The sequence below is a fragment of the Ochotona princeps genome, chromosome X, assembly GCF_030435755.1.
Source record: "Ochotona princeps isolate mOchPri1 chromosome X, mOchPri1.hap1, whole genome shotgun sequence".
In the NCBI taxonomy this organism is placed as follows: Eukaryota; Metazoa; Chordata; class Mammalia; order Lagomorpha; family Ochotonidae; genus Ochotona; species Ochotona princeps.
In genome coordinates this window covers 5,164,072-5,180,993 of record NC_080865.1, presented here as the reverse complement: position 1 = coordinate 5,180,993, position 16,922 = coordinate 5,164,072, and the positions used below count along the sequence as shown (strand labels likewise).

The following is a 16,922-nucleotide window of genomic DNA, read 5'->3' as shown; positions in this document are numbered from 1 at the left end:
AAGGAGAAAAGTCTGGAGAATAGAAACCCATCTAACAGATGTGAGAAATGTATGCTGTGTATCCGTAGTTATCCAGGCAGCCTAGGGACTCACAATGTTTTCTTTGCTTAGTTAAGGAAAAGGTGATCTCACAAAGCCGACTTTTGAGCACTCCTATACTCCACAATGAATAATGATTTTGTTTGGTTTCTTTCTTTCTTCTTCTTCTTTTTTTTTTTTTTTTTTTTTTTTGCCTCGTATTTGTGCTCTCTTGAATAGACCCAATTGCTTATGTGAACTTGTTACATGATAGAGATGTCATTTTTAACCCAGTGAGCGAGATTAGTTTGTGTATGGTTTAGGGGTGAGACACTATGAGAATAAATGAAGAAATTATGAAATGATTAAACATTTGACTATACAAAAGCAAGCCATAAAAGTGGGTAGATAGGAGTGTGGAAACGATTTCTAAGCAAGAATCAAATTCTAGTTTTGAAAAAGGAAAAACTGGTATATTTATCTACATGCATGACAATTAAACATTTCGTACAGTAAAACGTCACAAATCATGAAAAATATTTGAATTATGTGACATGTAAACATCTGGGAGATGCTGGTGGTGGGAGTATTATCTTGCGTACTTTTGGGGAGTAAACAGACAAATCTGTATCAAAATGGAACATATTTTGTTGCATCAAAGTTAGCAAAAAGTAGCACAAGTAATGAAAAAATACAAATGTCAGGATGCTGATTGTAGTGTGTTTTGTAACAGTAAAAAATAACTGGAAACATTCTAAGTGTGTGCTCAATTGGTTAAATAAATTATGGGACACTCATATAAGAAAAGATAATGTACTGGGGGAAAGATGTTTGAATGTGTAACTGGATGGAAAAGAAACAGGTCACAAAACAGCAGAAATAGTGTACCATTAATGGGAAGAAAACTTCAGTAATTAGTGTGTGAATAGAAAGAAATCTGGATGAACATGTCAAAATATTTATGGTGGCTATTTCTGGGGAATGAGATAAGGGTTGCCTTTGATTGGTATGTTACATATTTCTGCATTATTTAAATATTTGCAACGACAACACATTATCTCTGTAATAAGAAAAAATGAAGTATAAAAATAAATAAGTTCAATGAATGAATCGCTTTCAGGGGGTGGTTTGGGTTGGAAGGGCTTCAGACCGAGCCTGGTACAGTGGCATAAACATGGGCTTTGGCGTCAGACAGCCCTGAGCGGGGCCCCATTGCCCCACCCCCGAGGAAGGCGAGGGGGGGCGGTGGCAGGGGGCTGCGGAAAGGGGCTGGGCTGGGCTGGGCTGTCTGCAGTTATAGTCCAGGAGGCTGAGACTTCGAGAGAGGGACTGAGAGAGGGCAGACGCATCTCGGACTCGCTCGAGGACAAGGTGAGGGGTCGAGATTGGGTTTCCTAGCTGCCAGGCACTGATTGCAGCCCACTCGCACCCACAGCCAGGTAGGTGGGCACTTCTTACTGCACCGCTGCAGCTGGAAGCAGAGGTGACCCACAGCATAGAGTGGGCAATGAGGACGGCTGAGAAAGTAGTGGGCTCTATGGACTGTAGAGCAGAGACTGGAGGAGGAGAAGGAGGAGGAGGAGAAGGAGGAAGAAGGAGGAAAACGGAGAACCGGGCATGTCCGGTGGGGGACGAGGACTACGAAGGGAAGTGGAGATTCAGAGAAAAGAATAGGGGATGCAGAGAAGGGTGAAGGAATACTGAGGGGAGGTCGTGCATAGGTAACACCGAGGAGGATGTAAGGAAGGAGCACACGGAATTCGGCGGGGTAAATAGGAAATGCGATGTGGAACTAGGGAGTAGGGAGAGAGGCAGAGGGAATACGGAGGGGGGGATAAGGAATGAGGAGCAGGGAGCGGGGGAGGGGCAGACAGGCTGGGACGGAGGCCCCCTAGGGAGGCGGAAAGGGGCGGGACCACTTCCGGCCTGGAGGGGGGAGGGCAGTCTCCGAGTTTCGGAGGGGCTTGGAGCGAGTAGAAGCACTCAGGAATTAGAGAAGGACGAGGTGAGTAGCGGGGCCCGGGTCTGGATGAGAGCCCGCTAGGGGTCGGCCGCACCCTCTGGGATCTGGAGAAAACCTGCCTTAAGGACCGGATCGCACCGGATCCATCCGGCTGGGGAGGGAGGGGACTGGACCCAGTTTGGCCAGGCTTAAGATGGAACACTTGTTCAATACGGATTTGAGGAAGGGGTGTAATAGGGAAGGGGCGGAACCAAAAAGCGTTTTGCCCCTGTTTGGAGGGGGGCGTGTTACGAAAAAGGGCGGGACCGGGAGACACTGTGGGCTTGTCTGAGGTGGGTGTGAGTAGAGGAGGGGCCAGGACCACCAGACGCTGCGACAGTTTGGGAGGGAGGTTTGTTGGGGAGGGGGCGGGACCGAATGGCACTGCGGACCTGGAGAGGGGCGTGTATTGGGGAAGGGTGCTGGACTGAGACCGTGACCATTGCGCAGGCGCACTATGTGTCTCCAGAAAGGGGCGTGTTGAGAAGGGCCGGCGCGGAGACTGGGCCCGCTGCCGTACGCGCATGTGCACGTTGGACATCAAAGAAAGGGCTTGTGCTGGGAAAGCGGGCGGGGCTGAGATCGGGCCTGCAGCAGACGCGCATGCGCACTGTCGGCCTGCGGCTGGTGGGGGGGTGCGCTGGGAAAAGGGGCGGGGTCCTCAGAGCTGCCGCGCTGGCACATCTTCCTGGAGAAGGGGAGGGTGCGGCTGCAGAGAATTGAGACCTAGACGCTCTAGATTCCTGTATCTGAGAGCGGAGTTGTTTGGGGTGGGGGAGGGCTTGGGCTTGGGACTGTACAAAAGGCGAGGCTGAGCCTCTCGGCTGCTCTGAGGAAAGGACGTGCAGTGTGGGCTCTCCACTTGACCCAGGCCTTCTCCCGTTCAGGCTCAGCTTTTGCCAGGCCAACTTGAGACATGTCTGACACAAGCGAGAGTGGTGCGGGTTTAGCTCGCTCCCAGGTAAGGTCTCTTTCTGTCCTCTTTCCAGCTGCTTTTCCTCTGCGGTCCCTTGGTACTTCCCTTCCCATCCTTGCCCTTCTCCACCCACTTCCCCGCCTGGGTGCTCCCTCTCCCAGTACGGGGAGAGAGGAAGAGAAGGGTGGTGGTGGAGGGAGCGGACCCCTCTTCTCTCATCCGTTCTTGCTCGGAGGAAAGGGAGGTGGTCTGGCACACTGTGAATAGGACTAGGCAAGGGTGGGAGAATTCTAGTCTTGCAAGTGTGGACCCTTTTGCCTAGTTGGGGATGGGCAGAAGGTCTCTGAACTTCTCTGTTTCTTGTTGCAGGCTGAAGCTTCAGACAAGGATGGTGACTCAATGATGCAGAGCCTGCTGGCAGTGACCAAGAAATTGGAGGTCTCCGACACCCCAAAGACCTCCAAGGCAGCGAAGGGCTCACAGGCTGGGAAGGCGTCCAAAGCCCCAGGGGTGTCAAAGGCCACTGAGGCTTCAAAGGCCCCGAAGGCTCAGGAGGCAGCTGCTCCCCGAGCTGTTTCCACCACTCAGCTGACTGACACGCAGGTTGTGGCAGCTGAAAACAAGAGTCCGGCAGCTGACACTAAGACACAGAATGCTGACCGAAAGGCTACTGCGACAGTGCCTGCCACTGAGACCAAAAAGGGCAGCTGTGTGGCTGATAAGAAGGTCAATGCAAAGGGAAAGGCCTCAGAATCTGAGCCTCCTGCCCCTCAGGCTCCCGCACATGAACCTGCTGAGCCCGACGGTGCAGCTGCGCAGTCTCAGGAGAATCAGGACACTCGGCCCAAGGTGAAGGCCAAGAAAGCCCGAAAGGTAAGAGCTGTGCAGTCGCTACTCTTCCTTTCCCACTCCTCTCTACTTGGCTCACTTGTTCCGTAAGCCCCTTGGAAGCTCCTGTGCCTCTCAGGGCTGTAAGGGTCATTGACAGCAGTGTGATTGCCCTGCTGTCTTCAGAGAGCTCACTGATGGATGGGTTACGCAGGAAAACGCATAGCTGCAATTGGAATGTAACGCCCTTCGTGTTTATGAGTAACTGCCATGGCTTAGGTCTTGAACTAGGCACATTTGGTCATGGTCTTGAAAATAATCAACTCCACTTGTAGAGAAAAGGAAGCTGAATCCCAGGCAGGTGCCTTGACTGGGGTGCTGCGAGCAGAGCCAGCGGTTCACAGAGAGCCCTCAAGCTGCAGCTCTGGCTTGCTCCTGGGCGCTGATGAGCTCCTTCTGCGTTAGTCAATGAGAAACAAAGCCAGCACTCAGCGTGACCAGTGGCTAGTGAGCCAGGCCGCTATGACAGCACTGGGAATGGGGGTGTTTCCTGCAAGAGATAGGGTGAGGGAAAAGGACCATCTACTGCCCCTGCTCACATTGAACTTGCTCTGCATTGATGCAGGTGAAGCATCTGGACGGAGAAGATGATGGCAACAGTGACCAGGGTCAGGCTTCTGGAGCCACAGGTGGCCGCAGAGTCTCGAAGGCTCTCATGGCCTCGATGGCCCGCAGGGCTTCAAGGGGGCCAATAGCTTTCTGGGCCCGTAGAGCATCAAGGACTCGGCTGGCTGCTTGGGCCCGAAGAGCCTTGCTGTCGCTGAGATCACCCAAAGCCCGCAGGGGCAAGGCTCGCCGCAGAGCTGCCAAGCTGCAGTCATCCCAGGAGCCCGAAGCGCCTCCACCTCGGGATGTGGCCCTTTTGCAAGGGAGAGTAAGCATGTCTCTTTGCCTCCGCCTTTTCTGCGGCCTCGCCTGCCCTCTTCTCTGTCTTCTCGTCATCTGCATGCTGCTTTTGACTTTTTCACGTTTTCCTTCTTTCCTAGGCAAATGATCTGGTGAAGTACCTGCTGGCTAAAGACCAGACAAAGATCCCCATCAAGCGCTCAGGTAGAGTCCTGCCTTCAGCGCCATCCTCCATTATCCTTTCCCTCACAGACGGGGCCGCTCCTTGCTGTTAGGCTCCCACCTTTGCCTCCCAAAGGTCTCCTTTCGCAGTGCTACTGTCTCCGTCGATCAGCTCCCAAGCTGCTTGTGCCACTCATGGCGTGGTTGGGCACGGAGGCCATCTGTCCTCTTGTTAGCCCACATGCTTGCAACGTTCTCCCATTGCAGACATGCTGAAGGACATCATCAAAGAATACACTGATGTGTACCCAGAAATCATCGAACGAGCAGGCTATTCCTTGGAGAAGGTAAAGGGGCAGCCCTGGGGAATGGGTGTAGTGGGGAAGCCCTGCATGGAATACAGGTAGAAGTAGGGAGGGGCACGGTCGAGCTGCAGACCGCACAGACGTCAGTGGTGCAAGCACAGCCAGGAGCCAAGCCCCCCAATTTCTGGCATGTTTCCTGTGTGCTGGGCACTTAGCTGCGTGCTTCATGTGCGTCACCTTGGTGATTTCTCTCTCTCTTTCACACACACACACCCCACCCCCCCACCCCCCCCTCAGGTACCCAGGAAAATGCAGGAGGCCCAGCAGCTGCATTTTGTGACCTAATGGGCTGTTCTCTCCACCCACAGGTATTTGGGATTCAGCTGAAGGAAATTGATAAGAATGACCACCTGTACATTCTTCTCAGCACCTTAGAGCCCACCGATGCAGGCATTCTGGGAACGTAAGCTGGACCAGGGCTCGGGTGGGAAGGGGCTTTTGCTTTTGCCTGTGGCGCCACCCCTACCTTCTCTGCCTTCTCTCCTCACCTTCTCTTAGAGAGCTGGAAAAGCCCGTTATAGCTTCCACATGTAGTTCAAATCCCATGTGCTGTAGTGATACATGATCGTGACTGAAGAGTGGGAGCCTGAGGTGGGGGCATTCCTGCTGTCAGCTTTGCTGTTTTTCCGGAAGCTTCCAAGAAAGCAGGCCTGTCACTTCCCACTTGTGACTAAGTAATTGACCTGGCCTTGGCAGAGTGACTGTTAGAGGAGGGCTTCTCGTTGTTCACAGATCACTATGCTTAAAGGTGGTCAGTGTCAGGAGGGCTGTGAGGCCTGAGGGGCCTGCAAGAGCAAGAGCAAGAAGAACCCTGCGTGACTATGGGCCTGTGCTGTATCAGGCCGACAGGCATTCATCCGTCTTCTTGGCGACCATGGAGAGGAGGATGGGGTTTTTGCATTTCACTGCATTGGAATCTGAGGTTCTTGAATCTTTAGTGTCTTGCCCAGGATCACATAGAGCTCGAAGCATGGACTGAGCAGAATCCTGCCATGTCTGAGGAGTGTGTAGAGGTTTATCTGATGTGACTTACAGATGGCTCCTGCACATGAACTTCTCTCTGCTCTGTTCCCTTAGGACCAAGGACTCGCCCAAGCTGGGTCTTCTTATGGTGCTTCTCAGCATCATCTTCATGAATGGAAATCGGTCCAGTGAGGGTGAGTGGTGGGGCACACAGCCGAGTGGGTGGCCAGGGTCTGAATTCCCCGTGTTCATTTGCTGCCCTGTCCCCTCTTGCCTCCCCCTGCAGCTGTCATCTGGGAGGTGCTGCGCAAGTTGGGGCTGCGCCCTGGGTATGATTGGGCTCTCTCAGCGCTTGCTGTCCGTGTTGTCCTTTGCCGAGAGAGGACGGTCCCAGGATTGCATCAGCCTGGTGGTCTGGTGGCACGGGCGGGGGGTGCTGGGCTGGGTAGAGGGTCCTGGGCTCTGACCTGGGTGGATGGGTAAATGGACCTCAATCTGCTCCCTCTCTCACTGTCCCTTTAGCTTCTACGGAGCTTCCCTCTGTGCTGAAAACCTTTTACATATTGGAAATGCGTCTGACCACATCTGGGAAGTGCCATAGCCCTTACTGTATCTGTCTACTTACTGCCATTTTTCTGTTCTCAGGATACATCACTCACTCTTTGGGGATGTGAAAAAGCTCATTACTGATGAGTTTGTGAAGCAGAAGTAAGTGCCTTCCTGGTGTTGATGTGGTTTGTGCATTTTAGCTGTTTCAGAGCTGAGTAATATGGCTATAGTGGGTGTTTGTGCTTGTGTGTGTGTGTGCGTGTGCAGGTTGGAAGGCTGTTTCTGCGGTAGTGACAGGGGACAGGAGTAGCATGTATTTCCTAATCCAGTGCTTTGTGTACTCTCACAGTTGTTTTCAAAAGTACTCTCTAAGGGAGAGATTATCATGACTAGTAATGTTTATAGGCAGCAATGGATTCTTAGAGAGGTAACATCCTTTGCTCAAGCTTACATGGACAGCAGCTGAAATTGTGTTTAGGACTTGGCTTGCTTAATTTTACTGTGCTTATCCAGGACATCTTAGACACTAATTCCCATAAAGGCCATAAAATGGTACCTTTAGGTAGTCAGGTACCATGCTGTGGGATTGACTTGTGTATCTCATTTCATTTTTCCTTACTGCTCTGCACAACAGGTGCAGTCATCCCATCCCTGTTTCATGTTTGCAGAACATGGGACTCCAAGAGGGGAGTTTAGGTATGGGCCATTACTGCCAAGGGGCTTGTTTGGACCTGGAGCCAGTCTTCCTGCCTTTCTGGTGAGGGCCTATCCTGTCATTGGCCTTTGGAAAATACACGGCACACACAGGCACTCAAGACCACATGGGCACACAGGAACACACACACATATACACACACGGAGACAGGAATTAGGGAGGATGTCTATAGCATGCTGATCTTGGCTGACTCTTCCTTTACAGTCATCATCTACCATGGGCTTTGCTGGAGCTCAGCCGGACTGCAGACAGGATCCTTAGGGCAGGGTGTGCTCAGAACAAGGGACCTTGAAGAACGGTTCCTCTGTTTACAGCACACCCAACAGCAATGTGGGGAAATTGTGTTGAGGAGCATAAAACATGTGGTCTGTTTGTGAACACATGTCCTACACATGTACCCTGTGTGCCTTCATGCGGCTATCACATAGGACCCATGGTACGAGGCTCAATCTTGGAAGAAAAGCTACAGAGTTTAGTCTGGGACATTACCATTTAGTGCCTGTCCAGTCTCTGCCTTGGTGAGCCATGGGTAATCTTAGATAAAAAGATTTTCAACTTGTTTTTTCAAGGTACCTGGACTATGCCAGAGTCCCCAACAGCAATCCCCCTGAGTATGAGTTTTTTTGGGGCCTGCGCTCCTACTATGAGACCAGCAAGATGAAAGTCCTCAAGTTTGCCTGCAAGGTAATTGGAGAGCTGCCTGAGCTTGGCCTATGGAGAGCATGAGGTTTCCTTGGGTGGGGCAGGCTATGTACAGAACAGCATGTAGTTCAAATCTCAACATTGAGAAGCCTCTGTTAATTGCCCAACACTTTGCCAGGCACTTTTATCTGAGTGATTGAATCTGTGCAGCTAATATGTCATTGTCCTGTTGCAGATGAACAAACAGACCCAGAGAGGTTGGTAGGTGACATATTCAAGGTCATAAAGCTAGTAAGTGTCAGAGCAGGGATGGATTATTAGGTACAAAATTACTAGTAGAACTTACCACATTCATAATTCATATACAGCCTGTAGCAGGATGCCTTATATGGGCTCTTAGTCCTCTACATATGACCCTTCTCATGGCTGTTCTGTTGCAGGTACAGAAGAAGGATCCCAAGGAATGGGCAGCTCAGTACCGAGAGGCAATGGAAGCAGATTTGAAGGCCGCAGCTGAGGCTGCAGCTGAAGCCAAGGCGCGGGCTGAGATCAGAGCTCGAATGGGCATCGGGCTTGGCTCTGAGAATGCAGCTGGGCCCTGCAACTGGGATGAAGCTGATATTGGCCCCTGGGCCAAAGCCCGGATCCAGGCAGGAGCTGAAGCTAAAGCCAAAGCCCAAGAGAGTGGTGGTGCCAGTGCCAGTGCGAGTGCCAGTGGAAGTACCAGTACCAGTACCAGCGCCAGTACCAGCACTGGTGCAACTGGCAGTGCCAGCAGTGGCTTCACTGCTGGTGCCGGCCTGACTGCCACTCTCACGTTTGGGCTTTTTGCTGGCCTTGGTGGTGCTGGTGCCAGCACCAGTGGCAGCTCTGGTGCCTGTGGTTTCTCCTACAAGTGAGATTTCAGGTATCTGCCTTGGTTGTGGTGGGGGAAGCTGGGGCTTGTGGGGATGGGGAGCAGAGCTGAGCTGCTACTGCAAGGCCTGGGCTGGAGGGTGCAATGGAGGGTGTGCAAAGACATTGTGGGCATTTTATTCTTGTTTGGTGCATATTATCTGATTTTTTTGTTGTTTACTTGTGTTTTCAGATATTATTAATCCCAGCAGTCTTTCTCCTCAAGCCAGAGTGCATCCTCAGAAAGTTACTCAAGACAGCACTCTTGGCAGCCACTATCAATCAATTGAAGTTGACACTGCATTAAATCTATTTGCCATTTCTGAGTTTCTTGCTTTTTCTTTGGGGCTGGGGGGCATGGGTGGGTTGTCACATTTTGGCATTTAAAAGGGATTGAAGATGTTTCCACCTAAATTTGTGCTTATTTTGGTAACACTGATGGATCCTCAGGAGTGAGATTAACATTTTTCTGCAGGCTAGGTTAGACCCCATCTCTAGCTGATGGAGCAGGTGGGATTTCAGTTGGGTGGAGTCCGGTAGGCACCAAATATATACAATTTTGAAGAAGGGATTTGAGATGAGCAAGCCTGGAGCGGGAAGCAGAGGAAGAATGATACTGTGGTTTTGAGAAGTTTGGGTGAGATACATGGGAGAGAAAGAGGCAGGTAGACAAAGGGAGATCAGAGAACAAGGGAGCATTTTCTTGGGGAAAGAAATAATCAGGGCAGGAGCCAATGGAGAGGAAGAAGTTGAACGTTAATTCATACAGCCCAGTTTCTGAAGAAGTGAGGGAAGGGGAAAGGTCTTGGGGAAAAGGCACTGTCCAAGACAGGACTCTGACAGGCACTGTGGAAGGATGTTGGATACTGAGGAGTCCCCAAGAGAACATGACACCCATTATTTTGGCGGGGGTTGGGGGACACAACAGGATGTTCAGTAATCTTGGTTTTGGAAACAAGAGGCAGAAAAATTGGCTTATTCCAAGTTTTGGGTTCTGATATCTGTATCTAGAATAAAGACACAAACCCATGGCAGTAATGGCGATGCACATGTTTAGGTATTCCTTACTGTGTCCATAGCGTCTGACACATAGGTATATGAAATGGTCAAAGAGATGAACCGTAAGATAGGCTTACCAGGAGGGATGAAGAGTGATACTCTGGAAACTGTGCAAGGATGGATGGGCAGAAGTCTCAGTGGAGACCATGAATGGAGCCAGGAGAACATTCTGGGCCCTTGTTCTATGGCTGGCTGTATTCCAGGTATCTAGGAAGGGGTGTTGATAGGACAAACTAGAGGGCTAGTCAGATAGACAGTAGGATGATTGTAGTGAAGAACATGGCAGACCTCTGGGTGACAGTGAGGTCCAAGGATAGATGATTGAAGGGGAAACAGGATAGTTTTGCAGATGTGAAATACCCTTGAGGACAGTGAAATCAAATAGTGGCAAGAGGCAATACTATAAACCAGACACTAAGGTCCTTTTGGGTAATTGAGGATATTCTCCCAGTTACCCTGCCTGCTAAGAGAAAGACCTAGCCCCATTCTATCAGACACCTTTCTCCATGTAGCTGTCACTATCTATTATCCTTGTATTTCTAGGTTTATAATCACTGGGGCAGTGTTGTGGACAATGAAGCCCTTGTAATGGGCACATCTTCTCTCCTGCAGACTATAAACAACAAGGGCAGAACATTTTCTTGATTAGGTAACAGGATTGGAAAAGGGGAATGTTACATCCAGAATAAGAAAATCTTGCCTGTGGTCATGTGTTAAACATAAGAAAACAAAGATGTTCCCATTAGGGACTAGGCCATGGTCTCCTAGGGGGCTGGGTAGTATCAGAGATAGGTAGACAAGCTCAGAGGCAGCTTTGGCCTCAGAAAGGACTGATGGGTAATGTACCCAACACTTTCCCTGCCAAGCCAGGTAAAGTCTATCTGAAAACAGGTGGATGAGGGACCCAAAGGGGTGGCAAGGACTGATTCTGATAAAAGTTGAATATTCAATAATGTTAAAGTTGAATTATACTCAGACCACTGGGCTTGTCAGGCTCCCCCCGACCCCCACTTCTACCCTCTCACAAGGCCTAGCACATGAAAGAACTGGAGGTTGATTCTTCTTTACTTTTTACTAATTAAGCAACATGACTGAAGGTAGGTAGGGCAGGGAGGAATACAGCAAGTCCGGCCCCAGGTAGGTAAGAGTATTTGGAGCAGGGAAGAGGGAGTGGCAGGAGAAATGAGGACAGACTTGTCTGTTTTACCATCTTTGTCAGCCTAGAGGTAATTATTGTAATGGATGAATTCCCATGATTTTCAGCCTTCAGTACATTATTAACTAAATTTCAAATAATTCTAGATTCTAATATATATTCCTCTTGGCTAGAGATAGGCAGAGCCCTGGAGCTGTTCATACATCTGTTACTAGCACCCATAAGAAATCTTTCTGGACATTTTTGTCCTAATTGCTGCCCACCTATGAAAATTCATTTCCACAAATATACTGTATATTTATTTAGTAGATATGTTTGTGTTTTATGCATAGATGTATAAATGTTTAGTCAGTACAGGATTAATAATGATTAGAAAAATATTTACATTAAAAGTTAAATATGAACATTAACCCACTTTGAATCCAAATCTAACCAACATCCATCCCTTCGATTGTAGCCATTTTGCTCATTGGATTATTGAACAAGCCCTGGGATGCCTAGCCAAAGAGATTGACAAAATTCCAAAAGTTGGGCACCATTTTGGCGTTATGTGTGTGTGAGCATTACAGGACACAGATATTTCTACCCAGCCTATTGTGAGAGATCTGTTCACTTACCTCTCATATACATATAGGCTAAGCAATTAGAAGTGTGCTCTCTAAGCATTGTGTGGCACTGTTGTTGCCGTGTGTTCTCCAGTCTTGTTCCTTCCCAGTCTTCTGCCACGGTGCCAGAGTGTTTGTATTTATTTATGGGGGAGAGAGGAGAGAGATTTTCCACCCACTGATTCAGTTCCCAACAATGGGCTGGAGCAAGCAGATGCTGGGAGCCAGCTCCCCTCCAAGTCCCATACATGGTGGCAGAAATCCAACATCCTCTGCTATCTCCCGATGAATTCGCAGGAAGTCTGATCGGAGGCAGAGGAGCTGCGACTTGAACTAACACTTCAATATGGGATGCTGGCATCCGCAGCCGTGGATTCACTTGCTGTGCCTTAATGAATGCCCCTTGTCAGGTTTCATCTGTGCCTCAGGCAGGTTGCTCTTTGCATAAAGCGAACACTTAACTGCAGGGCCCCAAGCTTCCACCTGTAGGAGGGTTTTCCTTCCTTCCTTCCCGTTAGGGTCCCACAAGTGTGGGGACCCCTGCTCAACTTCCAGCTACTTCCTGTCATCGCGCGGTGCCGTCTGCACACCCTGCTCCCAGAGCTGCTTCTGCTGCCAGTAGCTAGTTCTTGGGAACTGCCCACAAGGCTCCCGAAGGAGCTGAGGGACAGCAAGTGGTGCAGGGGTAGCCTCTGCGAACTCAGCTGGGCCTGCAGACCGGACCCGTCTGCTGGACAGGCCCCTGCCCTTGGTGCTGGGCTGTTGGCCTTGATTGCTCACCCAGGCTTAGGGTGTGGTGGGGGACATGGTGCAAGCCCAGGAGGGGCAGCCGTCATCGCCATCGTCGGGCCGCTTGGGGTCCCAAGGCTGGACGTTCAAACTCCAACAGAACTCAGCTGCCGAACTTTCTTGAATTTGCGCTCAGGTGCCAGGAACTGTTCTCAGGGTCACAGCAGTGGCTTGAGGACGAGGCCAGGACCTTAGCTCCAAAGCCACAGGAGCTGGGGCCACGGTGCTGCAGCTGGGGCCTGTGGTTTCTGCAGCACCCTGCCCGCAGGCCACGCCCTCACGCAGACACTGACCTGTGCGCTCAGCAATGCGGATTCCAGGACCCAAGGTCCTGTGCTAGGTGCTGGGAGACCCCGTTCTCAAGACAGGCCTATGCCAGTACAGGGAACAGCACAGAGAGGACCCGCTGAAGGCTGGGAGCCCAGAGGAGCAGGTGACCCATCACAATGTGCGCAGGCGCAGCAGCAAACCCAGATGGAGTGCGATGGTGGCGCCTGCGCAGACACACGGGCCGCAGCAAGGGGCCCAGCCCCAGGCCTGTCCTGCACAGGCTCATGGTGTACGTGAACCCACTGTTCTGCACTCCTGCTCGAGGAGCCCTTGACTGGGAGGCGGAGACGTGGGTTCCCCCAGCTCCATATGCGGTTCCTGTGAGTCCTGGGCCACACCTCTGCCCTCCCAGGCCTCACACCCTGTAAGACTCTCTCACCCATGGTCTCTGTGCTGTCACTGCACATGGCAAGCTGGGGGCGCAGGGACTGCTCCTAGGTATACAGCAGGTGCAGCGAAAGTGGGGGCTATGCAGTGGGCATTGATGGGACAGTGTGCAGTCAGCAGGGCACAGAGCACCAGGCCCAAGAGGCTGAGGGTTGGGACCTGGGCCCAGGGCCCCAGAGCCTCACAGCCTGCACAGGAGCCCCAGCTATAAATGGCAGTGCCCTCCCCCTTCTCCTTAAAGGTCCCAGCCAAGGGAGAACCAATCCTGTGGGGACAGAGCAGAACAAAGAGCCCGAGGAGGAAGGAAATGAGGGGAATGGATGTGAGCAGGCGCCTCTGCGAGTCTGGGGGCTCCTGTGCCCCTCGGCTTCCTGACAGCTGGGGCAGGAAGGAGGGGAGCAGGAGCCCCCAGTTTCCCCTGCCAGGAGAAAAGAGGCACAGAGACGCTTGTAAAAGGACATTTGTCTTGCACTCAATTCCAGCACAGTTGCTCTTGTGGCCGGCTCAGCAAACATCCGGGACCAGAAAGTCATCAGTGATGTCACGAGCGGCTCAGAGGCTTGTTGCCACACGTGATTGTGAGAGTTGGGGAGAAAGCTCCTGAAACCCTATCCCAGAGGAGAGGCTCGCTGGGCTGCTGTTTCCCACAGCTGAGAGGGGTGGGAGGACACCCAGGCCCTGTTGGACACACAGGCCACTACCCTGTGGGGGCAGCCCCAGGCCCTGTCAGCCCACGGGTCCCTGACACACAGGCCGCTGCCCTGTGGGGGCAGCCCCAGGCCCTGTCTGTCCCCATACACAGTTTACTGCACTAGGCTCTGTCATCTACCCCTGTCCAATAAACAATACTTTCCCGTGGGGGCAGCCCTAGGCTGTCTTCTGTTTATTCACCAAACAGAGAATGCTACCTCAGGCCCTGTTTTCTGTCCCTGTCTAAAACATAGTCCAGAGTCAGGTACAGTAGGGGAGACCCTGGCAGCCATTCTTTTTCCTAGAAAAAGAGTATGCTGCCCTGTGAGAGCAGCTCTCCGCCCTCTTGTCTGTCTTGCTGCATAGCCCGCTGCCCTGCGGAAGCAGCCTCAGGTCCCACTGTGGTTGGGCACAGACCCGGCTGCAGCATATGAGACAGGTTGAGCAGGAGGAGGACAGGGAGAGCTTGGCAGTGAGCTCAGGCTGCCAGGGGCTGGGAGTGGAGCGTGGGGCTGGGTCAGCCAGGGTGGACTTGGTGGAGGAGGCAGAGCAGGAGCTGGCTGCAGGACTGAGAGAGGATCTGGGCATGCGCTGGGCAGGAGGCAGTGGGCAGCAGCAGGCCCAGGAGCAGCAGGAGGTGTGAGGGGTGCGACCTGTCAGTGAGCCCTGGTGCTGCCCTTGGTTGTTCCTGCCCCAGCTGTGCTGTCTGCTGAGCCCTCCCTGCTGCCATATCCCCCTACAGGCCAGGCTGACTCGCCCCCGTCGACGCGGGTAGAGAGGGGCCAGACCTGTGTCCGAGTCACCTTCTGCCCGACGTTGCAAGAGCAGGCTGCCTTCTCCAGCGCAGGCCTCGTGGCCGACTTCGTGGTCCAGTATGATGTGGCCATGGAGGCTGTCGTGGGCGACGTGCAGGTGAGGGGCCCCGGGCGGTGGACGGAACGTGTGTGATAGGGTACCATGGGCTGCAAGAGGATCTGTCTGGAGGATGCTGAGGGTTGGACGTCCTCAGGACAGACAGTGTGAAGGTTTGGGCTGCCAGGTCCAGAGGCCCATGAGCATGCAGCCTTTAGACGTGACAGAAGGGAAGATTATGCTGCCATGAGACTTCAGGGGCCCCTACAGGAAATGCAGCCCCATTGCCTCCACTGAGTTCCCCCAGCATGCTCTCCCAGCCCACATCGTGAGCTGCCCCACAGTGGGACGCACATAAGCATTGTGACAGGGAGACAGCGGCCAAAGATCCGGACATCCTGGGGGCCCTGGCTGAGCAGCGGCCTAGCGGAAGCTGCATCCCTGTGGGAGAGTCCCAGGGAAGGGGCCTCTGCAAGAAAGCGGGTAGTGGCTATCAACTGGGAAATACGTCAGGGGGTCGGGTCCGCAGACTCAGAATCCACCCATGGAGCTCGCAGACTCAGTTCAAGTCCTAGCTGGCTCCAGGGTTCAAGAGACAGGCGTGGCCCTGAGGCTGGGCTGCTGAACGTCCTGGAGGCTGCCAGCCGACTGCTGCGCAAGCCACCAAGCCTGGGGCCCAACTCCTGTGCCAGGAGCCTGCTGGTGAGAAGTTTCAGGGGCTCAGGTAGACGAGGTTTTGTGGGTGGAAGCAGAGTTCTCTGTCTTTCCATGGAAGTGAAAGGCGGGTGGGTGCAGGCTGGGGCATAAGGCGCAGTGACGCTGGTACTGACACAGAGAAGGGCCAGGCTGGGGTGCCAGGGCCAGAGCAGTGTGTGTGGACTCCAGCAGAGGCAGTAGGCATCTGGGATGTGGCTCCTGTGGCAGGGAGGGCTGCAGAGAGCAGATGTGCATACCGTGAGGCCCCCATCTTCTCCCAGCGAACAGGGGTGTGTGGATTGGGGTGCGTGGGGAGAGGCCCTTGAGAGGGGGGTGGGCAGGGTCCTTCTCTGTGGTCATGGGATGGAGCGTGAGAGACGGGCAGTGAGGGCAGCATCGGGGGCAGCTGGGCAGGACTCGCAGTAGAGCCAGCTGCCAGGTGTGGGAGGCAGGCAGGAGGCCAGCTGCTTGTGTGCTTGGCTCAGGCGGGGGCAGGGGGCATGACGCAGTCTCGGGAAAGGTTATCCGTGGCTGGATTAAGTGGGGATGGGAGCTGCACCTGTGTGTCTGCATTAATTGAGGTCTGGCGGGGCAGAAAGGAGCACGCTGTCCTCTTTTTGCCCATGAGACTGGGAGAGGCGAAATCCAGGCATGTGTTCAGCGAGAGCCTGCGGGGCACGGGGTGGCCAGGCCTGTCTCCCTGGGCAGAGGCTGCATGTGGCGGCGGGGGACACAGACCCCCGCGTCCCTGGCTGAGCTGCCAGTGGTGTGAGGGGCTCTGGCAGCCGGCCCTCCCCTCAGCTGCCCCAGCCCCCAGGCTGTGCAGAGGCAGAGATGGAGTGGAGGGAGGGATCAGAGCCAATCCTGTCCAGGGCAGCCCAAGGCATCTGTACCTGGTGCAACCAATCCCCTCTGAACAGACAGCACGCTCAGCTGCTGCTGCCGCCTCCCCTGCCTGCTCTGCCCAGCAACAGCAGAAAGCAGGTTCCAGGAGAGAGGCCCTGCGTGTTCCCAGCCCCTGGCAGCAGAGAGCGGGGGGCCCCCCGGCTCCCCCTAGCCAGGGAGGTTAAAACAATACTTATGGTGCCTGGAGTCCAGGCACAGCGTCCCCAGGGACCCTCGAGCCTGCGCAAGCCCAGCTCTCTCACGGACGGGAACTCACATGCTGCCCAGATCCTGACCCCTGGAGGCCCAAGCCCCCTCCACTCTCACTCCCTCCCAGCCCTGGGCCAGCGCTGGGCTGAGGGTCTCCCTCACACACTCCAGGGGCCCGGGGCTGGTGCAGGAGGTGGGACCACAAGCAAGAACAGGCCTTTGTCTGCTTCAGCAGACACTGAGACGGGCCGCAGGTTCAGGCGGGGGAGTGAGGGCGGCGTGGCCTTGACTGGCTAGCCTTCC

General features: G+C 53.4%; 1 protein-coding gene and 1 non-coding gene across 3 annotated transcripts; both read left to right on the top strand.

Moving 5' to 3' along the window:
• Positions 1 to 1,276: 1,276 nt before the first annotated feature.
• LOC101526120 (melanoma-associated antigen D2) lies at positions 1,277 to 9,286 on the top strand. Of its 2 annotated transcripts, none has more exons than XM_004598294.4 (13): positions 1,277 to 1,389; positions 2,908 to 2,981; positions 3,306 to 3,809; positions 4,390 to 4,698; positions 4,811 to 4,874; positions 5,100 to 5,179; positions 5,506 to 5,600; positions 6,275 to 6,354; positions 6,447 to 6,489; positions 6,806 to 6,868; positions 7,994 to 8,108; positions 8,507 to 8,973; positions 9,154 to 9,286. In XM_004598294.4, the coding sequence occupies exons 2-12, from the start codon at positions 2,937 to 2,939 to the stop codon at positions 8,963 to 8,965; spliced, it is 1,857 nt and encodes a 618-aa protein (XP_004598351.2). In that variant the 5' UTR covers positions 1,277 to 1,389; positions 2,908 to 2,936; the 3' UTR covers positions 8,966 to 8,973; positions 9,154 to 9,286. The 2 variants fall into 2 exon arrangements, with proteins under 2 accessions (XP_004598351.2, XP_004598352.2); XM_004598295.4 differs by lacking the exon at positions 1,277 to 1,389 and adding an exon at positions 1,929 to 2,023.
• Positions 7,689 to 7,818, top strand: LOC118760459 (small nucleolar RNA SNORA11). Its single transcript, XR_004996800.1, has one exon. It is a non-coding gene; the product is annotated as a small nucleolar RNA SNORA11 (small nucleolar RNA).
• Positions 9,287 to 16,922: the final 7,636 nt, after the last annotated feature.

Bases quoted from the DNA above. Each gene is read 5' to 3' on its own strand.
- LOC101526120 (XM_004598294.4), top strand. From the start codon at position 2,937: ATGTCTGACACAAGCGAGAGTGGTGCGGGTTTAGCTCGCTCCCAG. The intron at 4,699-4,810 runs GTAAGCATGTCT...CTTCTTTCCTAG, and splicing joins TGGCCCTTTTGCAAGGGAGA to GCAAATGATCTGGTGAAGTA. The intron at 4,875-5,099 runs GTAGAGTCCTGC...CTCCCATTGCAG, and splicing joins GATCCCCATCAAGCGCTCAG to ACATGCTGAAGGACATCATC.